Here is a 26,363-nt window from a genome sequence, read left to right on the forward strand (position 1 = left end):
ATCATACGATACTAGAAACAAGAGCCTCATGCAATAAGCAACCACAACCCTTAATGGATGACAACCAGGAAGCCACAGTAGAAATCAATGGACAACCCTCCAAAAACCTCCAAAATTACATGGTGGCCCACACGACGGGCAGACTGCTCATACTTTTCGGGCATCCAAATATCAAGAATGGGAGACCTGGATGGACGGTTCTAATGGCATAAGCACAACCATGTCGGCCCCACATTCAAGTGCAACGCATCTCAACACATTTCAATGGCCAAAGTTTTAAATTTGACTTCAACAGAGAAACGCATCTCAACACATGTCAAGGAATTTATGGAAAAAAAAAACTGTTGGCAAAGGCATTTTATAAAAATGATTATCAGATTGCAGGTGCACTCAAATGCATAATTTTTTAGATTATGGTTATTGTCAAAAGAATAAGAAGAGAGAAGAAAATCACACAAACAATGGTTACAGTCTCTTCCAATCTGCAAACCAAGTAATATTTTCACCTTCGCATCCATAACATCATAGGCTTCACATCACATGGATTTTGGGTATAATAATATATTTGGGGCTCACGTAATGCATGAAGCGGATGACATGTTGCCCCTTTGATTCTTTAATATTGCAATTTAACACCTCTTTTCATGATTTATTATTATTATTATTATTATTTTAATTATTATTTTTACCCACAGAAACCGACTGTAGTGAGAATTTCTAGATGAATTGCCCGGATCGCTACATGGTGGGGGCAAAGGACGAGTGATAACCTGGATAACCTCAAAAGAAAAATGGGCTCTTGAGTTGAGGACTGGTACACCCTCCACCAAGAAATATACCTTTTTTTCTTTCTTTCTTTTTTACACACGCACGCACCCCACACACTCACGCTAGTGGAATTTCACCACCTCTGGATACTCAACCCGTGACCGGGTGTTGAAACTCTGAGAGTCTACCACCTGAGCAAGAGTAATGATCCAACCAAGAAATATACCAGAAACTGTGCTCCGCCCATCAATTGCCCTGCATCTGGCAGGCAGTGCAATGATTTCTGATCAAAACAATATCAACCATCTGATGGATGGGTGGGCCTTTCCCGCCATAGTGGGCCATTTTTGAGACCACCATTTTTTTTTTCTTTTGCACTACAATTTGGCGTAGTCTTTATCTTCCAGTCATCACAAGCCGACCGATTTTTACAAATCCTTCTAAGGGCATAGCGTATCCCCTGGAACCCCTTTGGAGCACACAAGGGCAACATCCAGGCCATTCATCATGTGATGTAAAGCATGGACGTGACATAACAAAGAAATGTGAGCGAGCCAACATACCAGATAAGGTTACTTGATTAAATAAATTGACCAACAGTCCACAAATATGCGTTTAAGGCCACTCGATGAGTGGACACATTCATCGCTGTATCAATTGCAGTGTTGGTTCATGTGACCACAAAGCATAGGGGAGAAACGAGCCTGTGATTGACATGAGAGATTGAAGAGGTACATCCGGCACACATCCAAAGCCGTACATACGCATGAGATCAGCGCTAGCAACAGGTTGGGGCAGCTGCCAAAATAGGCAGATCCACTAATCATGTAAGCAGCATACAGTATATGGAAAATGAACATTTAAAAAAAGAATAGTTCCATAATCAACTTGCTCACATCACCCAATGAGTCCTAAATTGCTCTTGCGACAAGCTGTATGCTCACATCGAAACCAATGTGGCCAATGGCCCATATGTCACACATGTCACTTTTTACCTCTTAGCCTGTGCTGCTATGACATCAGTATTGATAGGAAGGAATGAAAGTGAAACAGATCAACCTGATCGTGGCAGAAATGATGCAACTCAATTTCAAAGGCAGCATGGTTTCTTTTCCCCTCAGTTGATTCATCAACTGATATAGGAAGATCGGTATCCATATCTTCTCGACCTGGGGAAGAAGAATGGCTTTGTATCCTGATTCAATAGCAATATCCAGGTGTTTCAAAAGGTCACCTTTGACCTACCCCTGCCATCTGTATCAACCAAATAACGCCCTCTTATCATGTAGCAACCTGGTATGGGTATGACATCAAAGCTCAGCAAGAAGCACATATGGCCCCTGTCAACGGGCCAGACCTCAGGTTAGCTTCAACATAGATTTTGAGCTGGTCAGGCCTGGCCCTGTGAGGCCAGCCTAAAACACAAGTTTGACCTTTCACAGTCTGGGCACACGCCCGGCTCATTGATAGCCTTATATGGGCAGAGACGATAGCCTAAAAGACCATCCACTTTTTTTTCTGTACATGCATGACCTACCTGATGGTTGAACTGCCAGTCTGACTATTTGTCTGGATAGTATACAATGTCCCTCCTGAAAAGCAACTAAGATGTGTGTAGGGTGGGTATGTGTCATCCATGGTTTTTTTTTTTTTTTTGCTTTTCTTATTCCCCTTTTTCTGAAAAAATAAAAAATAAAAATCATCCATGCTCCCCATTTGCAATTGGAATAATAGCAGATGCACAAAGTTTGATTGACCACAACGTAAGCCATAACATTGTCAAAATCAGCCAGAGTAAACAACCTTACCAGTAGAAACTATAATATACCTAGAACTAAAAAAGCAGCTATCACAGTATTCAAATCCACAAAAAAATAAAATAAAATCCTAAATCTGCTTAAAAGTTACTTACCAGATGGCGTCACTGAGGTGAGGCTTTGGCAACTCCACTCTGAACAGGCTGGCCAGCTGGAGGTGCATCGTAGGCCCCATGCACTTTCCCCCCTGCAGCATTGTCAGTAGAATATGTGGGAGGCTGCGCATATGCACCCCCGTAGGAATCACCATAGGGCTGCTGCTGTGGCGGAGCATAGCCAGGCTGGGCCACCGGTGATGGTCCACCATATGACTGCTGCTGCCCATAGCCCGACTGAAGAGCTCCCGAACCAAAAGCAGGTGGGGCCCGAAGATGACTAGGGTCATGCTGACTGTAACCCGATTGTGCTGTGGGCGGCTGAGAATGCGAATATCCAGGTTGCACTGGAGCTGGCTGAATGTAGCCCCCCTGAGAAGTTGTGGGTTGTTGGGATTGCCCGTAAATGGGCTGAGTAGTGGGCGGCTTCTGCACCTGAGGCTGCCCATAGCCAGGCTGTGTTAATGGCCCAGACTGCCCATAGCCAGTCTGAGTTGGTGGCTGAGCTCCGTAACCTGGCTGCGATACCGGGGGCATTCCATAACCAGGCTGGGTAGCTGCTTGAGCACCATAGCTTGTCGGGATGGCAGGAGGCTGTTGACCAGAGTAGCCTTGCAGGTTTGCAGCTGGAGGATGGGTAGGTGGAGGGAGCTGCTGGGATGGAGGAACATGGGTGGAGGCCCCCGGAGCTCCATAAGTGGAAGCTGCTACATCTTGAGTTGGATTGGCCACACTTCCATACGTTGGTGTTGCACTGTAGGCTTGTTGCTGGTCATATCCTGTCTGTGGATTCGACTGGGACTGAGTATAACCCGGTTGAGGTGCAGGTGCATGATAGCTGCCGCCATAGCCATCCTGGCTAAAGCCTTGCTGTTGCCCAACTGGCGGTGGCTGCGAGTAATTAGATTCCCCATATGAACCTTGAGGGTTGTAATTAGAAGCTGCTGGTGGGCCGTAATTGTAACTAGTGTTATCTGCTGGAGTGGAAGATCCTCCAGGAGCTGGTTGCTGCTGCACAGGCTGCTGGCCATAGTAATCATACCCACTTCCCTGTGCAGTTTGCTGACTTGGCGGGACAGGTGTTTGGTCCCACCCAGAGGAGTACCCACCAGATGTTGGTGGGGTGGGATAACCTGCATAAGGAGGCTGAGACGTGTTGTACTGAGGTGGAGGTCCAGGATACACTCCAGGTTGCATGTAGCCATAACCAGGTTGCTGCATTGGGGGGCCAGGTGGGCCCCAATTTGCCGGAGGCCGTGGGGGACGGTAACCTTGCTGAGAATATCCTCCAGCCATCACTGGATTTCTAACACGATTCTGCATTGGAATGTCTACTCGTATGAACCCGGGTAACCATTTCACATTGACAAATAAGTAAAACACACGGTGATCTTACAGCAGAAACAAAGGAATTTGCATTTATTGGTCAATCATAAAGAAGCATAAAGGGACGATCAAAGGCAGTTTCTAAATGAGTTTTGATGCATATCACACTTGCATTGGAAAGAGAGGAAAATGCCTACTTACCACAGTGAGGTGAAGTGTTCAAGCCTGCGTCAGCAGATGCCCATCCTCTCCCTACTTGAAGTGAATGGGTGCTAAAAAAGGATAGTTGCAAAAGGCTATATGCAGATCTAATACATAAAACATAACAGTAGGAAACTAATTCCCAACAACTGGCAACTAGATTTTAGATGTTATGATTGAGAGGATCATATCATTTGTATCATTAGAGCATCCAATAGATGCTTCATTCACCGTCAACAGCAAAAACATAGAAGGCATCTAGCAGTACAAAACCTAGCCTAGGAAAATCATCTGTGATCAAAACTAGATTGGGACTATCAATACATCATGTCCCTTAATGAATTGGTACAATAATACTATTGCTAAAACCAAAAACATTTTACAGGTTTGAGCAGCACAGTGCCATCAGGAAGAAGAGAGTATTGTTCACAGGAATGTTTCTACGGTAAGAAATAGTCGCACTTAAGCTCGAGTGCCAGGTAAAATCAATAGCTTTAATCAAATAACAAATGGTTTTAATGATAGCCCAATGAAAGTCATCATACCGAGTACAAAGAGGACATTGGACAGGTTCAAGAACACTGCAAACAAGTACTTAAGTCCCTGAATCGCTTCCTACCCATAAAGACAAAAGATTGACATAATTCCCAAACAAGGCAAATGGTGCATTTCCAAGTCAAAGCAATCCATAAACTCTTGCCAAAAGCAACAGATTGAACATACTACAGAGCAACAGAAATCAGCATCCTGATGAGCTCCAAACAAGATCGAAGTAACGCAACATAGAACACTAGATTATTCAAAACAATTATCTTGTAGTCAGAATACAAAATCAAAGTCCAAGAAAATTCCTTCAAACAAGAAGCTTTGGCTCAGGGACTTGAACACGCATGAGAGAGAGAGAGGGGGGATACCTTCACAAACTTTCCAACATAAACACAACCCACCAGATGAACATCAAAGCAACCGCTAACATCGTCGAAAGAACAACACATTCCACAGCATTGTCAAAAGCTTAACCCGGACATCCAACAATCCACATCAAATGCCAAACCAGCCCTTTCCGAGAAAACTTCAGGATTGGGATTTCTAATATCTCCTTGATGAGCAGGTGTCATCCACGCTGGATGCCATCTATAATGGAATAAGCTCCCATGTGGTCCAAATCTAGCATTGCCCATGAGATTAGGCTAATTCATGCATACACCAGTACAAGAACATAGACTTCACTTTCATATGCCTGAGTGCTAAAAAATGGGACTAGCTTGGTCGTTCTTGGGAGAACATTCGCAGCAACAAAGGCTCTGTGAACAACCACCCCCCCAAACTTAATGAATTACTTCTCTAGGTAGCCATGAATTCTAAAACTTAGAAGGAATCGACCATGAGAAGCTGCAAAAATCAAGGCTAAAAACTCTGTTTATGCTTCATAAACAAACCCATACTAGCTTGACTGAACAAGAACCACGTGATTGCATCTGACTATCTGAGAAACCAGCAACACTCAGCAAAGTAGTGTTAGACAATTTTATCATCTCCTGGGTTACAAATTTGTGACATTAGGAACAGATATTTGTCCAGCAAGAAAAAAGATCAAATTCAAAATTCCATAAAAATATCATAAACAGCATCGCTACAGTTGTTCGCAGAAAGGAAAGACATTTCAGTCACTAAGGAAAGCAGAGGGTAATAGCCCTATCCATCAAAAGGTCAAGATTACATTGGCATCACGTTTCTTTTACACACAAAAGAGCACAAAGACAAGCTTTGCATGTTCATATACACAACCAAAAATTTAAGCCCTCATTTTGAATGAGATGAGCTAAAAGATAGAAAATGCTACCATGAGAAATAGCATTTATATCAGTCACTACAAGTTTAAAGAGGTAACTGGAAGTCCTAATGGATAAGTAAAAGCCACAAGACTTTGAGGGTAGCTACTTCACCAAAGAAAACATTTTCACTTATTTCAATTACTTTCAATGTGAAAACCCCATAAATGGTAATACATTTGGACAGGAAATAAAAGTACATATTCAGCTCATACACAGTTCAAGACTATAAACCTAAATAGCAACTACAAATTCCACCAAGATATATGGAACCGACAAAGAAAACATCTACTAAAAATAGGCTGCTCCGGTACAAATGAAGCATTGAAGACTATATAGATTAAAGATTCATGCCTCCAACTGAAAACAAGGATGAAGCTGTGCATTTTCTTCCAGATCTTCAGTGAGACTGAAAGAAGCATATTGCACAGAAAAAGATAACAATGACAACAAAATTCACAACTTGTATTTCTTTACAAGTCATATTAGATTGATGGATACAAGAAGATATTGGAAGTGCAATTTTTCATAATGAACACTACAAAGTCAATGATCCAGAAGTTCTCTGTCCTCGAGCACAGAATGTCCAAGACAATATGTGCAATATTGCTCATTAACAGTCATTAACAGTGTAGAAATTATAGGATCAAGATTCAAGAACATAATGGTGGCATGCCAAAGGAAAACCAACAACGGGCTTGCCTATAAACCTGCACCATGTTGTGTTACCAAGAATAGCTAATCCAGCAGTAACTCCTAACAATATTTGAGTCACGCAATGAACACAGACAATAAAGAAATTCAGAATTGGCTCAGGATATCTCCCAGCAGTTATTCACTCAGACACTAAGCTAAGAATGACTATCAGACTGGCTTCAGGTATGCATAAAGAACCTGTAAAACATATGCTGGAAATCAACGAAGCATTTACATTGTTGACCCTAATGAAATTGAAGAGAAGACCTGCTTCCACAAGCTAAGGTTCAAAAAATCCAGCAGACAGGTCCAGGATTACAACTTAAAAGAGAAATAAATGTGTCCATACCCTTATAGAAGTTTCAGAACGCCCAAATCCACGTGAGACCACTTAAAAACTGACCTATTCTCAGCCCAATCTCCACAACCAACGTCAGTGAGAAATTAGAGCTAACCGCAGATATGCATGGAAAAACATGGACTCTACCACCCAAATAATCCTGCAGGTTCATAATCTCGCCATTAAATCACGATTTCATCTATGAGAGATTCAGTGCACTATTTGCAGTATATAGTTGGTTATCAAAGTCCTTTCATAAACAGGGAGCAAGATAATAAATGTAGTAGACAGGTCCAAACAATCTCTCAAAGAAATAAGTACTTCTGGAATCAGAATCATTTTTCCACTTCCCATGTTGACCAATAGGATGTTGCTTGCATGTTGCTTACAGTGACAAGTTCTGAATGAGCAGTTATCCACCACTAAATAAAACATAGCAGCAGGAAACTGAAGAAACCAATAATAACACAAAAAGAAGGGATGAACCAGCATTTTTTAGTATTAGAGCAGCATGAATGGGCTCAAATGAGCAGGTTGCGGGACAAAAAGAATTCCATCACATGTCTGCAATCTTCCAATTAACAGATCCATGGATCAAAGAGAAAGAACGAAAGTACTGGAGTACACTTGGAATAAATCCATACCTAGCGGATTTTTAGTAGACATAAAAATGATATTTAAGGATATGGAGATCACAAACCAGCCACGCCACTGAAACTAAGACAGCGGATAGACAAGACTAGAAAACCATCTCTATAGAGTGAATCCAAACATAAAAGGTTAAACAAACAACTACATAACCATTTATCAAAATAAAGAAGACACTCCGTGAATACGGAAGCAGGTTAGCTGCAAGAAATTAACACATGGGATTTGCATAAGATTCATAAAAGAATAACATCCACGTACTACAAATCCAGGATTAGAAGAATAAATATGACTAGATTTTTCAAGGACCTGTAATAAATCCCAAAGACCTATTGTGCTCCGAAGATAACTCCCAAAAGACAAGAAATACAAAGGAGATGAAACAAAGTAATCTATAATCGAAAAATTAAACAATATTATACAGTAGTAGTAGAATAAATATTGTTGTAAGTAATTAAAAAAATCAATATAAAAAGCAAATAAGCATCACAAAATTCGAACAGGCAGTTGTGACGTGACAATCATGATCAAACAACAATCACTCAGTGTACCACATGATTTCATGATGACAGCAACAGCTAACACCGTCTGGCCATAGCTGCCAGATCCCAAAGATGTTGCTTACAACCCACCCACCATCAATGTGGATGAGAATGCATAAGCAAGATGTGCATTAGCAGGTTGCGGACCACTTACGATATAGATGGGAATTTTCAGGAGCTAAAGGAGAAATTATTAAAGAGACAAATAATATCAAACGTAGGTGTAGGGAATGGTTGCTGAAAAGGATGCTTCATGAAATGACTGACTATAGGGCCATCACTTGGCTGCAGAAACTGGATGAATGGGAAATTTGTGTCATTAAAGAGATAAGGACAGCAAAATGCTCATGGAACAGAATGAATAGGTCCCCAAATAACAAATGCTTTGGGACAACCAAAGCCATAGGGATTAAAAGATCTATTGTTTCTTCAGCTCTCATACAGACCCTCGATTTTAGAGCTGATGATCTAGTCATAAGATCAGAAGAAAGTTGCTCGGTGGCAAAAATCATGAAGAGCTAGAAAGCCTATCAGCTGAGGTCTACAAACCGATTTTTGATGGCCTTTCATCTGGGAAGCCAATAGAGAGGGAAGCCCCCATCATAAAAAAAAAATAGGGCGGGGACGCCCTGACATCATCAAGAGAGAGAAAGGGAGAGAGAGAGAAAGAGAGAGGGAGGGAAGCCCCGTCAACAATGACTGGAGCTGGATTCCAAGCCTCAATGGTCAACTGGCTACAGCATTTCCATACCTACGGAAGTGAAGAAATTATGAACCTCTACAATTTCCCTAATGTCCTCCACCCATATTGCCAACCTCCAAGAATAAACATGCTGGCTAAAGTCTCCTTTTCTAATAAAGTTCTTTAATTATCAAAAATGGAAAATAAATAGACAAATAAACTCATCAAGATACAGAGCATCTTGGAAACCCATACCATTTCCTCCATGAATACATAAAATTAGTTTAAACATGAAATCGGCATTTTACCTCACGCATATGAAAACAGAAATATAGCATGAATTTGGGACATAGGGTCTATTTGGTAGTCAGATGCAAAACATTTTGTTACCTGTCTTTTAATTTTGAAAAGTGTAAAACCACCAAGAAAAAATTTACATATTGCAAAAGTTTTTAATATTAAGCTTTGCCTAGGGTCTATTTGGTAGTTAGATGCAAAACGTTTTGTTACTTGTCTTTTAATTTTGAAAAGTGTAACACCACCAAAAAAAAAAAAATCATATTGTAAAAGTTTTTAATATTAAGCTTTGCCTGCTTAAGGAAGAAATGAAGGAAAAGGAACAACAATTGCGCCTTTGCCTTAAGATGTTCTTACTGCAGTATATTTGCCATCCTAATACCAAACAGACCCTTAAGAAAATCAAAAACAAAGCTACTATCGCATATTAGTCAGAAACAATCAATTGCAGATGAAAATCACATAATTTCACTTGACCAATGCTTTTCTTTTGACACAATATCATAGTGCACGATTTCCATGACATTGTTTTTTCATGGGAATGGAATGACCAAACATATGCTTGAGTGCACATTGGACAACTTAGCATGCCAGAAGTCAATTTGAACAGTGAATACATTGGAAAGGCCTTACAATATCTTTCTGCATGATCAGGGCAAGTTAGAAGCAGAGCATCCCATGCATGCAGTTACGCAACCTAAGTTTAATGCATTATGAGATACCAGTAGCATATTAACTCAGGACGGAACACTGGTTGAGGAGAAAAAACAATATTTCCTAACTGCAAGTAGACATGATTTATCCTCTGACTAATTTCAGGCATGCAAGTGTAAACCAGTGGTGGCCAATGGAAGGCTCTATCTGTACATACCTCACTAACGACTTCATTGATCAATTGTTTTGCAGATTCTACTTGCTCCTTGGTGCCATCAATCTGTATAGTTCTTTCTGTTGATGTATCGCCCGGAGGAAGATGCAAGGGTATCAACTGCACAGGAAACAAAAGGGAAAGCATTCAGTATCACCACAAGAATAATATACTACTATAAAATGAAGTTTACTTCATAAGCTGAAAACAATGTGTATAACATACATATGCATCAAGCAGGCACTGAATGAATCATGAATGGACTACTACTGAACCAATGAAAAGAAAATTAGAGATATACGGTCTCGCTACGCTCCATAGCTACTAATGCAGGGGCATTTTCACACCGGGCTCAAGTGGGGTAGCCCGTGGGATGCGGGGATACACTCGGGGTGGGTGACCCATGTGATTTGGGGCCCACAGGGGAAATCTCGTGTTCGAGACTCCTCACCGGGAGTGATTAATGCGCATTTCACACCGGGCTAAAGTGGGGTAGTCCGTAGGATGCGGGGACACACTCGGGGTGGGCGGCCCTTGTGATTTGGGGCCCACGAAAGAGGTTCAGCCGAGGTCCTAACCCATGCGATGTGCGGCCTAGGCTATGAGATAAAGGGATTAATTCACCATACTCTAACAGTTTGAGCTTTTAAAGCAAGTGGTTAATTGCCCTGCATCAGCCGCCTTCCTGAATGATGCAGAGAACCTAGTGGCCAAGGAGTTCTAGCATTCACTATGTTCGCCGACTTGGGTGGAAGGCCAAGACGGCCTCCATTTTATTTTGGTGTGTGTGTGTGGGTCCTAGTGGTATGGTTACTGGAACCTTCTACTGACTAAGTGAGGCTGAGGCTGAGGCTCAGGAGTAGGCGAGAGGCAACCAATTCATTCAAGTGGCATACCTAGCCATGATCTCCACTCCCATTCAGGGAATGCCAAATCGGTTACGTATCGGCCGATACGGCCGATACGTAACGGTAACGGTACGCACCGTTACCCGATTCGGGGCCGAAACGGCCGATTCCAATTTTTGTACCCGTATCGGCCGATACGGGCGTAACGGTCACCCGTAACGGTCAGCGCCGTAACGGTCGAAAAACGGCCATTTTTTTTTGCATTTTAAGGTCCGTTTTTGATGTTTTTTCGAAACTTCTTGCTTCCAAACTCCTTCTCACTCCTTCTACTGCTAATTTCGACCAACCTTGGCTGGATATTTGAGGAAAAAACACATTATATTGGCGGATTTTGTTGAATCATAGCTTGGTGGGCCATTTTTCATAAATTTGTCAAAAATAGGTATTTATACTTTTTTTAATATGTTTTGCTGTTTTAATTATCTCATATGATGTGTTAATCATAGTAGAACATGTTAATATGCATTTTACAGATTTGGGGTGCCATTTAATATTTTTTTAATATTTTTTTCTATTTACGCATGAATTTTGCCCCTTTTTTTAAAATTCAAAAAATCAATTTTTAATGATTGTTTTGCTGTTTTAATCACTCCATATGATGTATTAATCATAGTAGAACATGTTAATGTGCATTTTACAGATTTGGGGACCCATTTTATATTTTTTTCTATTTACGCATGAATTTTGCCCCTTTTTTTTAAAATTCAAAAAATCAATTTTTAATGATTGTTTTGCTGTTTTAATCACTTCATATGATGTGTTAATCATAGTAGAACATGTTAATGTGCATTTTACAGATTTGGGGACCCATTTTATATTTTTTAAATATTTTTTTCTATTTACGCATGAATTTTGCCCCTTTTTTTTAAATTCAAAAAATCAATTTTTAATGATTGTTTTGCTGTTTTAATCACTCCATATGATGTGTTAATCATAGTAGAACATGTTAATGTGTATTTTACAGATTTGGGGTACCATTTTATATTTTTAAATATTTTTTCTATTTAAGCATGAATTTTGCCCCTTTTTTTTAAAAATTAAAAAAATAAATTTTTAATTATTGTTTTGCTGTTTTAATCACTCCATATGATGTGTTAATCATAGTAGAACATGTTAATGTGCATTTTATAGATTTGGGGTCCCATTTTATATTTTTTAAATATTTTTTTCTATTTACGCATGAATTTTGCCCCTTTTTTTTAAAATTCGAAAAATCAATTTTTAATGATTGTTTTGCTGTTTTAATCACTCCATATGATGTGTTAATCATAGTAGAACATGTTAATGTGCATTTTACAGATTTGGGGACCCATTTTATATTTTTTAAATATTTTTTTCTATTTACGCATGAATTTTGTCCCTTTTTTTTAAAATTCAAAAAATCAATTTTTAATGATTGTTTTGCTGTTTTAATCACTCCATATGATGTGTTAATCATAGTAGAACATGTTAATGTGTATTTTACAGATTTGGGGTCCCATTTTATATTTTTTAAATATTTTTTTCTATTTACGCATGAATTATGGCCCTTCTTTTTTAAATTTAAAAAATAATTTTTTAATGATTGTTTTACTGTTTTAATCATGCCATGTGATATGTTAATCATAGTAGAACATGTTAATGTGTATTTTACAGATTTGGGGTATCATTTTATAATTTTTTTCTATTTTCGAATTAGTGACTTTATGTTTTTATTTGCTTATATTGGACAGGTTTTGCCTTGGAGCTTCTTAGGGTTTAGTTAGAATATAAAATCATCTTTATTAACATAGGTCATACACTCATACTCAAATCTAATTATCTAGTGTCTACCTAAGCCTAAAGAAATGTCTGGATCTGGCCAACAACAAGTAAGTGATGATATTGGATGGCAACATTGTGAGAGGGTTGGTAGTACTAGGCACCAAATGAAGTGCAAGTATTGTGATAGACTAGTGACTGGTGGAATTACCCGTCTCAAACAACATTTGGCACATCGAAAGGGTCAAGTTGCGCCATGTTGTAGAGTACCGAAAGAGATAATGCTTTTAATGCAAGCTAGTCTGGATGAGTCGAAGGGTAAACGTGCTGCTGTACAAAAGAAGAAAGATGATATTTTGGATGCAGCTCGACAGGAAGTGTTTGGTCCTAAATATATGGGCATTCGTGATGAAGATATTATTGATTCTGACGAAAATTCAGATCGAGAATTTACTATAGCTAGGAGAGAGAGCTTGCGTCTAGCTCGTGAAGAGGAAGAACGTCGCGCATGTTTGGCACCCATGGGTCAGTGCGTAATACAGGGGGGGCAGTGGGAGTGGGAGTGGGAGTGCAACTGGAAATGCAACTGCTTCTGCAGGTGGGGGTGGGGGTGGGGGGGGTTAAGTTTGGTGGGTTACGACGTATGTTTGGGAGCCGACGACAGACATCTTCACATAATGCCCCTATACGTTTGGATGAAGAAGTAAATGAGCCTAGGAGACCCTCTATTGATCCAATCCTATTTAGGAAAGAATCAACTAAACAAAAGAAAATAAAACAAATGTGGAGTAGAACTTCCGTTGAGAAATTAGGTAGAGCGGACAAAGTTATTTATACATGCCAACATACCTCCTAACGCAGCCAATTCTCATATTGGCAAGTGGTAATTGATGCGGCAGAAGCGGTGAAGGAATAAAAGCTCCCACGGCTAAGGAGATTAGGGGAAATGGACAGATGCGAGTATGCGGATGTGAAAGCATACGTGGCTACCTTTAAACCTATATGGCAAGCCGGAGGATGCACAATCATGTGTGATGGTTGGACTGGCCCAACAAACGTATGATCAACTTCATAGTGTACCGCCACTTAGGAACTATATACCACAAGTCAATTGATGCCTCAGAGGCAACAAAAAATTCTACTTATATTAATGGACTAATGGATAAAGTTGTGGACGAGATTGGAGAAGAGAATATAGTGCAGATTGTGACAGATAATGAAGCAACATATAAGCTTGCAGAACATATGTTGATGGATAAGAGAAAACATCTTTTTTGGTCACCATGTGCTGCCCATTGTATTGATCTTATATTGGAAGATATTGGGAAGAAGAAGAATGTTAAGGAAATGGTCGAAAGGGCAAGGGAAGTGACGACATTTATTTACAACCATAATCAAGTAGTTGCAATAATGAGAAAGTTTACGAAAGGACGAGAGTTGTTGAGGCCTGCGGCGACTAGATTCGCAACAAACTTTATAGCATTAGAGAGTTTATTCCAGCATAGAGAAGAGTTGAGTGAGATGTTCGCTTCCCGAGAATGGCTCAACACAAAACATGGGAAGAAGACATCGGGAAGGACACTGGTCGAAGGTGTGAACCCCATACGGGACAACAAATATTGGAAGAAGGTCAAGGCGATCCTAAAGGTGATGGAGCCACTAATGAGGGTACTCCGTCTTGTTGAATCCGATGAAGCACCTACCATGGGCTTCCTAAATGATGTCATGGATAAGGTAAAGCTTGCAATTCAACGTGATTGTAGAAGTTGGCAGACTTATTGGAAGATGATCGACAAGAGATGGACAAACCAACTCCATCACGATCTTCATGCAGCAGGTTACTACCTAAATCCTAGGTATAGATATGCCCAATCATTTGTTGCGGATGATGAAGTTCGTGTCGGTCTATAATATTTGATAAAGTGATTAGAGCCTTACTTAGATCTGCAAATAAAGGCATTAAATGAATTAGATACATTTGGAAATCGCCTTGGTAGCTTTGGAGATGCTCTTGCACAGCATGCAGTATCTAGATTGCAACCGGCCGAATGGTGGATTAATTTCGGAGAGAGTACGAAGGCTCTCCAAAAATTGCAGTAGAAATTTTGAGCCAGACAACATCTTCCTCTAGCTGCGAAAGGAATTGGAGTTGTTTTGCGCTCATTCATTCAAAGAATAGGAATAGATTGGACTAGAACATTAGATAGACTTGTCTTCATGCACTACAATATAAAACTAAGAATGCGGCGACATCATAGGAGCATTACAGCTGTCGATGACGGAGACTACTGTCCAATAAACTTGGATAATATTTATGATGAGGATGACCCACTTCTACCTTGGTTGGAAACAAGGGAAAAACAAATTGAAGAGGATAGTGAAGAATTGGAAATTGATGACCCGAAATACGCAGAGCGCAACAAGAGAGTCGTGCAGATGTGTTGGACCCGTAAGAGGGGCAACGTTTATACCACGTACGAATACGGCTCAAGATCAACAAAAGAGTACGAGCGGTGGTAGCGTGACCGTGTCGGATAAAGACGATGACCCCCCTGCCCCAGTGCTGGCACTTCTGGTGTTGCTGCCCTATCCAGCCGTCTACAGATCACGATGTCGATGAGCGCGACGAGTTGGTACACGAGGTCGGACTTATGAGTGTACCGAGTCACGATACGGCCAAACGGGAGGTGGGTACATCTAGTGGTGCACCGGTCCGGGAGGTCCGGCATCAACAGGCTCATGGTCTTGGTTATTATGATAGATATTCTTATGGTGAATTGAATTATGATGGTTATACTGAGCCTGTTCCATCACATTCATGTTGGAGTAGCCCTCCTGATCAATATCCATATGATTATAGATATCCAGATCCAAATCCAAGTTACTCATCACAGCAGACGCACTCTCAATCTCAAGATTCTCAACAGCCTGAGTATGGGCACCAGTATGGCTATTCGACGGGCACTGGTGGATATCCTTATTCCGGGTCAGAGTCGTTGCCTAGTCAGGATCAGTCATCCTCTAGTTTCGTTGATCTAGTATTTCCTTCTGGCACTGGATATTATGGATATGTAGCACCTACACCTATTGGACAGCCTCAGCCTGATGGTGATGATGACGATGATGTGGAGGTCGAGCAACCACAAAAAAGCAGATTTTCATTTTGGTGGTGACTTGTGATTGTGACTTGTGAGTATATATTTGTGTTAAGGTAAGTATTTGTTGCAGCAGACAGCTCACAATAGTATTATTGCAAGAAGCCATGCACACACTTGACACTGCCGAACTTGTATTTAAAATAGCTCCCCTGACAACCAATCAAGTAATCCTTAATCAAGTTGCAGGGGAGTATATCAGACACTACTAATTATTTTTTTAATATTCTTGACTTGAGGATGACAGGTCATAGACAGGAATTACACTATCACAGTCACGTGCATGGTGCACCACACTGCACAGGACCACAGGTATGTTCGAGAAATTCCTCAAAAATAATTGCAAACACCTGATGTAAAATATTTTCATTTTACATTCATTCTAATATATCTATCATTGATAGTAGATAGTTAGAAAATTAAATATATGAATTTTGTAGTCAAATTCAGGTTATCTGGTTCATAAATTCATCAGACAGTCCGATACAACTTCTCACCAAAGAGTGGACCGTTACACCACCATAAACATGTTCCAATTTATAAATGAATGCATATTTGGAATGCTTAGAATATTCTGGATTTAATCCATATTTTTTCATATTTTTTTGGCAAAAAAAAAATTTTGCGCCGTTACGGGCCGTTACGCCTCCGTATCCGTATCGGTTTTGGAGGACACTGTTACGCCAACCGATACCGATACGGGATACCTTGCTCCCATTAGACTTTTGGATTGGTTGGGGCACACCCTCAATCCATCACATCGAAGGGTTTGCTACCTTCATGTAAGTCATTTTGAGAAGTCGGTCGCATGTTGATAAATTCCAAAATCCATTTCATCATCCAGTAGCTACAAAAGTCTTTTTGAAAGATATTGCAATGGCTCTTTGGTTAGCTATTGGAGCAACATTGCCTATTGCTAAATCTCTAACTTTAGACCTTTCTCAAATTGATTTAACCGTCAAATACCACGACGTATGTATCTAGGGAATAATCAATTTAAAGTGAATCTTGCCTAGATACATCTCTTCAATTTCACTATTGATCTATTCCGAATATACAGATCATGTGAACTCCCTGCCCTTATTTCAATGATGGACGTAGATAACACCTTGATATTGGGATCCTTCAAAAACTTGGCACTCAAATACTCAAATATGGATAAGGGATCCCATTTGGACTTGAAAACCAAATGAAGGTGATGGTGATGGTGATGGAAATATGGTAAAGCAAAACCAGCCTATTGATATCATCCAAGTGGTAGATTTCTCTTTTATGAAGGTTTCAGGTGCTTGTCTTAGTTTCAACGATAACCATCAGAAAAATTAATGAAGCATGTGCTTGTCTTAGTTTCAACGATAACCATCGGAAAAATTAATGAAGCAAAGTGAGAGCACTCAACTACTAATATAATATTTACATGTACCAATATCAAGGGGAGTTCAGCAAGGTGACCCCCTCTCTTCCTTGTTTGTCATTGTGGCTAAAGGATTAAGTAGGATGCTAGCAAAGATCGAGAAGTAGGAATCATTAGTGGGTTCAAAGTGGATAAGGAGAACCCTCCAACTTCACATCTCCAATTCGTCAACAACACTATATTTTATTTTTTTTTGTGGTGCAAATGACAATATGGTGGACAGGCTAAGGATGGTGATCTTATGCTTTGAAGCAGTTTGGAGCCTCAAAGTTAACATCACCAAGAGTGAGATATTAGGGGTGCGAGTGCCCAATTTCAAATGCCCTACTTCGATATTGGATAGGCTTGAAGAGATGAGGAGATTTTATTTTTTCCGGAAAGATGTTAAGAATGGTAGGAAACTCCATCTCTTTAGATGGGAAGAGGTGTGCAAGCCGATTGAGGCAGGTGGGGCCAGCCTAAAAAGTTTGGGTGATATGAATTTAGCCCTTCTTAGGAAGTAGATTTAGAGATTTGATATAGAAGTGGGAAGGTTTTGGAGGGAGCTTATCACTAACAAGTATGGTGTTCAGGAGGGTGGATGATTTGCCAAGTCCTCACTTTATAGAGCTTCTAGTATTTGGAAAGCGATGGCGGCAACAGATTATTTGGTTCATTGGGGGATTTCTTTTTCCCATGGAAATGGGCATCACATTCGATTTTGGGTAGATCTTTGGTGTGGCAACCATGCGCTCCAAGATCTCTTCCCTAGAGTGGCTCGCCTCACTCCCGATCGCTTTTTCCTATGGTCGGTTGCTATTCTTTTTGCAGTGGTTCGATGGCGTAAAACCCTCCTTGTCGTGGGAACATGATGGATGAGGAGATTGTTGAGTCGACCAGGTTAATGGATTGCTTCAAGAGTATATATATCCCCTGTCTCAAGAAGTGGATTTGCTGATTTGGTCAGAGCATCATTCGGGAAAGTTCTCTGTCCATTTGCTTTTCAGCTCCCCTCACCCCCTCGTTCGGCTTGCAAGTCAGAGTGTTCTCATGGTTGACAATCTTTAAAGGAGATCCTCCGTTCTTCCTAATATTTGCCTAAGGGCCTGCTTGGGAGCGTGGATTCGGAACCCCTTGGATTTGAAATCCTCCTCTTGTGTTTGGCACCCTGGATTGGAAATCAATGTTAATCCAAAAGCAACAATACATGGTATATTTACGGGGGTTTGAATTTAATTACTAAATCAACTTTAATATCTCTAATTAGTGACGTATGTAATGTTTGACACAATGGTTGTAATAAGCACACTGAAATATATGATTTGCCCGAAAATGATGAAATTCTAAGTCTCAGTGGGCCACAAGCACAAGATCATGTCCAAGTGACTAACCAACGATTTTTAGCTGTTGATTTACATGGACAATGTTTGGACAGTGCTGATCTTCATATTAAAGTAATTATAGTGATGCAATTGATAATCTTTTTTTTTTATATCATTAGTGGGCCATGTGCCCAATAGAATAATAGTATGGTGACACACATGATACACATGCAACTATTAAAAGGATTTTAGGTGTAATCCAAGCTCTCACCGTGGATTTCAAACCCCCTCTTTAAGGGGATTTGAAACCCCCGGTTAGTTTATGATGCCAAACAACCAAGGGATTTGAAATCCCCTCAAATCCATGGTAGCAAACAACCCCTAATGTGTATGGAGAATGCAAAGAAGATTGATCATCTTTTTATTCATTGTCCTTTTGTTTGCAAAGCTTGGGAGCATTTCCAGTTACTACTTCACACAGATCAGGTGATGTAGAAGACGGTGGAAGACCCTTTGTGGGCTTGGCACAGGAGAAGTTGGAAAAGGCAAGTGAATGGTGATCATTATGGCAGTATTTTGGAATATTTGGGGAGCTCGGAATGGGTGTTGTTTTTGAAATGAAAGTGCGGGCGTGGATGAGACTATTAGGAAAATCAAAGGCCTTATTTAGGTTGGGCCATCTATGTAAATGCAGCCACGGCTGCTAATCTTTTTGTTTCTACTTGATTGTTGAGTTTGGGTTGTATTCTTTTCTCGCTTTGCTGCGAGCTTTTTAATAAAATTGTTGTTATCACTCGAAAAAAAAAAAAGAGGAAGTTGAGAGGATGGCGAGAATTTTTTAATGTCGCAGAGGATCCATATCCCATCTTCCTATCTTCGGCTTCCTCCATGCATTGGGAAGCCAACAAAGCACTTATGGGGGCGTAGTAGTGGAGAAATTTAAAAGAAAATTATCAAAATGGAAAAGACTATACCTTTCCCTCTTTGGCCACATTACTCTCATAAAAGCAGCATTGCCAAATCTCCCATTCTATTTCTTATCCCTCTTAAGATGCACAAAGATAGTGCTGGCTAGAGTTGTACACAAGTCGATCTGAGTCGAGCTTGGCACGGCTCGGCTCGGCTCGACTCGGTCCTCGAGCTTGTCTAGCCAGCTTAGCCCGGTTCAGTTAGCAACTCGGGCCAATTTGAGCCAAGTTCGAGCCTGTGCAGCATTTTATCAAACACCTGGATTGCATCTTAAATTTCTCATAGAATGCAAAATAGTAATGAGATTTTACAAGTATTTCATCAAACACCCGGCGCGCGACATCAAAATCAAACACCCAACATATCCATTCTTTCCTCGCCAACACTTTGTTGAGTCATTTCATCAAACACTCGGCAAGCAACATCCATATCAAAATAATCAAGTCACCGATCTTATTTGATCCGAGTCGGTTCGAGTTGATGTTCAATCTGAGTCGAGATCGGGCAAGCTCGAACTCGGCTCGAAATTTTTTCAAGCTCCAAAAACTAGCTCGACTCGGTCCGAATCCAACTTCTAGCCGAGGCGAGTCGAGCTTTTTCGAGTCGAATCGAGCAAGCTGACCAAGCTAACTCGACTCGTGTACAGCTCTAGTGCTAGCTACGTTGGAAAAGTTAAAATGCAATTTTTTTGTGGCAAGGATCGGAGGATGGGAAAAGATTTCATCTTATGGGATAGGATGAGATATGAAGGTCGTATAGGGAGAGGCAATTATTAGGGACTCAAAGAAGATAGGCATGGCTCTCATAGTGAAGTGGCTGTGGCGTTCCAGGACAGATGACTCCTTTTGGCAAGTCATAGTAGGAAAGTATGAATGTTAAGTAAATGGTTGGGGTGTCAAACATTCTTCTTTACAAAGCATTGCGGAGCTAAAGGTGGATATCTAGGTTTGAGCCCAACTTCAACATGGGGGTCGGGTTCTTGATTGGAAATGGGGCGAGAACTCATTTCTGGGAGGATGCATGGGATGGGGAACCTTCACTCAAGCACTATCCCCAAGAGTGTAAGTCTATCTATGGAAAGAGATATCATGTTTCCAAGTGCTATTCTTTCATTGGGTCTAAAGTGGTGTGGACCTTGCCATGTCGAAGGAATATGCTAGATGAGGAAATTAAAGAATTTGAGAGGCTTCTTGATTGTCTTCACCTCCACATGCCAGTTAAAGAAGAAGGGGATAGAATGATATGGTTAAAGGATAAATAAGGATGCTTCTCAATATGGTCCTTCTATAAGGCTTAAAAGGGATGACACTCGCAAGCACATGGCAAATGTTTGGCACTATGGGGACCCTACAAAAGTTGCGGCTTTATGTGGCTTGAAGGAAGGGGGAAAATTCTTACCATTGATAACCTCCAAAAGAGGTCTATAATTCTTCCCAATGTGTGTCATGCGCATGGTGGATGCTGAGTCAATTAATCACCCTTTCATCCATTGCTTGTTCACGAGAAAGGTGTGAAGCTACTTCCTTGGCCTCTTCGATATTCCTTGGGTCATGTCGTAGTCAATTGGGAAGCTATTTTTTGCTTTGACATGGAGTTCGGCTGGGAAGGAAGGTTAGAGCAATTAGGAGGTTAGCCTTATTGGCTTCATTATGGTCTACCTGAGGGGAAAGGAATGGAAGGTGCTTTCAAAATGAGTCCAAGGCGGAGGAGGCCGTCTCCAGAGTGAAGCTTCTCGTAGTTGAATGGCTGAATGGGCTTCTTGTATCAAATCTCTAGAATATTGTAAATTTGTTTCCTTTTCGCTTCGGTTGTAATTGGTTCTTGCGCCATCTCAGCAGTCTTTTAATAAAATGTTCGTTACTCTTCAAATAAATAAATAAATTCCATTGTTCAAACGTTTATACAATTTGCCCTTTCTTTTGCTTCCTTTTTTTTTTTTTTTTTTGAAGACACAGGATGTCCCCACCTCTTTTTGAAGTGAGACTAATCCCTGCAAATACACGCAATCACCCACAACCACATGTATCGGGTAAAGCCAAGGAGGGGAATCGAACCCTCACCTATAGGGTGCAAACCTATCTTTTGTTTTGTTTTCTTCTCTTCTTTTTTTTTTGAGGGAGCGAGAGAGACAAGTCAAATGTATCCAATATAAGAATCTCCCAAAACTTGATATACAAATTTTAGAAAGTGATTGTATCAAGCAAAATTGAAGAAGGTAGAACTTGAGAAATGAGCATAACAGGTCACAGCCTCGTAGGTGTGCTTAGTCACTAACCTGAATGTGCGCTCCTGACCTGGCTTGCATATTTTTTATTGTCTCACCACCTTTACCAATTATCAGACCAACCTGAAAAATAAATCAATAAAAATTCATTCATAGTGCATCCATAAACAAAGAATAGCACCTAGTCACAAATAATTATATAGCTTGCCTTGTTGTTTGGAACTTTCATCGTGAATTGCTCGGCTCCAATTTGTACAGAACTGAATCTACGAGCTGCAACTACCCCAGAACCACCTGCTTCAGCCTGCATCAATTAGAGCATGTTAATTAAAACATTTAAAAGAGAACAAAAGAAGAGAAACATATATCTGCACTATAAAATAAAAAGAAGTTTCGTGAGGTCCACAGGCAAACATAAAGAGCTCTGCCAAGCCCAGAAGCACCTGTCATGTGTGGAACATCTGAGCCGTGCATCAGGAACACCATCATAGATGAAATGGCCCGAGATTCAAGGTCCACCTGTATGATTGTACATTTATTGTGGACCAGTGGAGAGTTTTCTAATCCACTTCTTTCACACACATTTGGACAGATGAGTAGCCACAGCTGTGTTAGATTGGCACATGTAGCCATGTGAAGGTGTACAGTGGCATAGAAAACCCATATATAAATATTAAAATGTGTATAGAAAGGATTCACTGACAGCCACAATAAACAATGCAGATAGAAATCCCCAAACTCACAAGACAAATAATACCTCTGCAAGAACGTCATTAATTAACTGCTCAGCCTTGCTGATTTGCTCTGGAGTACCTATGAGCTCTACCACCCTAGTCTGCGAAGTAGGGTCAGCATCCATATCTCTGGTCACTTGAATCTTAGCTCCCGACTGAAGCTGAAGATATTTAATCGTCTCCCCACCCTTCCCAATGATAACACCAACCTGCGCCAAATCATCAAAGCTTACAGATTAAACTGCTACTACTAGGATGTCATTTACAGCTTCAGAAAAATAAAGAAAAGAAAATTTCCACAAGAGTGAGTTGCTACCCTTCCATTTGGAATATCTATCTTTTTGCTCGAACCCTGGAAACCATATCCAGCCGTTATTGATGTGGGCAGGGCTGTACCAAACTGAGAATATGCATTTTGTTGACCTGGAGGCTTCTGTGATAGATCTGTGACCAACAAATATAGAGAGCATGAGACTCAGAAATTGTCACAACCAATATATGTATGTGTGTGTGTGTGTGTGTGCGTGTATAAGAAATATTCAAACAGACCAAAAGAGTGCAAAGTGTTTCCTCTGGCTGCATTTGGAAGCCCTGAAATCAAAATCCGGGTGATACCATTTTCCCCAAATGTTGTTATGGGTGCACAAACAATCACCAGGTATATGCAATTTCAGAGCAGATAAATGCAAGCCAGTCACAAAAACGAAACAATATTGGTTTGACGGAAGAGCATTAATCTGGAAAAGAACAAGGTAAAATGCAATTTTTGGAGCAGAACCAGCAAAATCAGATGCAAACCACTATTTACAGGAGAGCATTAACACCAGCACAAACTGGGCACCCTTGAATGGGGTAACCCCCCAAGAAGAAGAAGAAGAAGAAAAAGAAGAAAAAGTCAACCTGCTGCAGGGCCAACCGTAATGGGTGTCCGACATTGCAGCCTTCAATTGAGCACACGATCATGGTGAGCACCAAACAAAGACACATCGGGAACTCGGGCGGGCCACACTATCAGGAACAGTGCAAAATCATGTATAGAACCATGAAACCGCATGGTGCGGGCCACTAGAGTTCCGGAATTGCCTGAATTTGGGGCTACATGGTGAACCCCAGTCAGAGCTGGCCACAGGCGTCACAACTCCACTATTTCCTATGTTGTAGCCCCCCAGAGTCATGAATTAGGCCGATTTTTTGCCTTGGACCTTGTGGACACTGGATCGCAGGTGGATTGCTCTCGTGGGGGCCTTTTCAGGCTTCCTTGTTTAGTGGTGACTCGGGGTGTTTTATATTTGACTTAGAGTCGCCACTAGCATATACTCAAATCTCCGCAATCACCTAGACCCTGCAAAACCTATGAACTAGATAATCCAGAGATTCCCTTGTCTAAGTGACTCCTGATCTGCAACCTAGGATTCTGGGCAAGGTACCACAGTAACAGAGAAGTAAGGTGTTAAGCACCCTCTCTGCTCATACAAGAATACGGTCTCTACTTTACAGGACTTGACAAAATATAAGGGATTGGGTTAGTTCTTGCGTCTGAGTGGTGCAATGAATGGGTGATGCGCGGTGTGGTAATGCAGTGCCTAATTCAAGAGAAGGATCGGGAGAAATTCTCTACCTAGACCCAACTAACAGAAGAAACAATAAAGCTCTAGTCGATCCGAATTTTTGATGAGCATGATCCGGGGAACCAGCAAGCCGACGAGCATACCCTCGGATAGACTAGCATTATGCAGGCAAGATATGTGGATGTATGGAATGAAGGGGTGATACAAATACAATGTCCCAATCCCAATAGATCTGAGCTTTTGATGGACAGGATCTGGAACTCCTGCAAGTCTTAGACCATACACTCAGAAAAACTAGGGGAGAAAGGGGGTTAGAGATGAAGTGATGATGCACAATGCTAGTACAGGTATGAATGAAATTGATCTGAGCAGGTTGAGTGGGTGAACGGGTTGTCGCAAGGATCGACTAGAATGGGAAGGATCAGCCTTTCGGGTAGCTCAGGTAACTAGGATTTGGGCTTGGCTAGGCTCACCTAAGGCTGGAAGGGCTTCCTCTCTTTTCACTCTCCTTCTCTCCTTGATGGATGGGCGAGATGATGGATGTCAAAAGGGTTATTGGTGAGTGGTGAGTGATGGAAGATTGGAGAGGGGCATTTATAGGTGTTATGGGTGGCATTTTTGTGATTTTTGGAAAGCTTGGGGATTAAAGAAGGGTTGGGAGGCTGTGATTGGCTGAGTGCATGGATGTGCCATGTGGCGACTTCTTATTGGGTAAGAAGTTTTTTATGAGGCGTAATTTGATGGAAAACTTGGGGTAGGAGGAGGTTCTTTTCAACCCGAGTAGAAATCCCGAGGTGGGGTTTCGTTTCTCTCTCCTTCACCTACCCCACGATAAAATATTGTGAAAATCCACGTGGTAGGCGGAGCACCACCTGGATCGGGCCCGGATCTTACTAGGAGGCCCAGTAAGGTCTGAGTATCCTCTATGTTCACCATGTTTGCTTTATTATGATCCTACAGCTGAATGGGCTTGGGCTTGAGCTTAAATTGGGGTTAGGTTTGGGCTTGGTCTGTGCTTAGTTCTAGGGGTCCCACAGTGCTCAAATCAACTCTTTCACCCTGGGTGAGATGATGGATGCGGAGGGGTTATTGGTGAGTGGTGAGTGATAAAAGATGGAATAGGGATATTTACAGGTGTTATGGGTGGCATTTCTGTGATTTTTGGGAAGTTTAGGGGTTAAAGAAGGCTTGGGAAGTTGTGATTGGTTAATGGCACATATGCGTCACGTGGCAACTTCTTATTGGCTAAGGGGCTTGGAATGGGGCATAATGTGATGAAAAACTAGGGGCAGGAGGATCATTTCAGCTTAAGCGGGATGCCCGAGGTGAGGTTTTGTCTCTCTCCTTCACCTACCCTGTGATAAAATATCGCGAAAATCCATGTGGCAGGCAGCGCATCATACGCCAGCAAGGTCTGGGTATCCTTCTGGGCTGGCCCCTTTATCTTTATTATGGGCCTGAGGCTGAATGGGCTTGTGCTTGGGCTTAAGCTGGGCATAGGTTTGGGCGTGGTTTGGGCTTGTCTGGGCTTAGGTTTAGGGATCCCACAGTGCTCAGATCAGCTCTTTCACTCTGGGTGTGGTGTCTACAGACCTAAAAGGGCAGAACGCACAAGTTGGACAGCTTCAATTTCCGGACCACGCCACAGCGCCCCGCAGAGGGCGACACTTGACACTACTGAATCATTTATCATATGTAATGTGTGTGTGGATGAATTCATCGGAAAGCAGAACACACAAATAGCAAAAGCCTAGCATACTCCCGAGTTGTAGCTCCAAAACCTACTGACCTGCCAGCACGGACCCAAAACCTTTGTCGTTGGAGTCCTCAGATCCACCGTTCTCGAGGCGAGGGCGCTTCGCCTCGGCGCTGTTGAAGAGGCGGGCCGCGATCTCCTGGGCCCGCTGCTTCGCGGCCTGGATTTCATCCGTTGGGGGAGGGACGGTGTTGTAGGAAGGAGGGGGTGCTGCTGCTGCTGGGGCATTGGAATCCGGAGATGGAGATGCTGCGATCGGAGCAGAGAAGCCTGTAGGCCGTCGCAATGGAGGAGGGGTCTGGCCTTCTTCGTATTTTCGCTTGTTATCGACTGGTGTTATTCGAGAAGCGAGCTGAGGATCTTCCGCCATTGATGGGTTAGAGAGAGAGAGACGAGAAAACCCTAGAAGGATTTTGCGAGAAGGGTCGATATTTTTACCGGGAAATAAATGGAGGCGTGAAACCCCCACCGGATAAGGAAAA

The 26,363-nt window shown here is 41.5% G+C and overlaps 1 protein-coding gene across 1 annotated transcript; it reads right to left on the bottom strand.

Annotated features, from left to right (window-relative positions):
• Window positions 1-2,490: 2,490 nt before the first annotated feature.
• LOC131222849 (uncharacterized) lies at window positions 2,491-26,363 on the bottom strand. Its single transcript, XM_058218067.1, has 7 exons — window positions 25,915-26,363; window positions 22,874-23,001; window positions 22,581-22,766; window positions 22,032-22,127; window positions 21,875-21,946; window positions 10,116-10,232; window positions 2,491-3,997 (listed from the first exon to the last, which is right to left on the bottom strand). Exons 1-7 carry the CDS (start codon window positions 26,249-26,251, stop codon window positions 2,690-2,692), a joined length of 2,244 nt encoding a protein of 747 aa, XP_058074050.1. The 5' UTR covers window positions 26,252-26,363; the 3' UTR covers window positions 2,491-2,689.

The sequence above is a fragment of the Magnolia sinica genome, chromosome 13 (assembly GCF_029962835.1).
Source record: "Magnolia sinica isolate HGM2019 chromosome 13, MsV1, whole genome shotgun sequence".
Taxonomy (NCBI): Eukaryota; Viridiplantae; Streptophyta; class Magnoliopsida; order Magnoliales; family Magnoliaceae; genus Magnolia; species Magnolia sinica.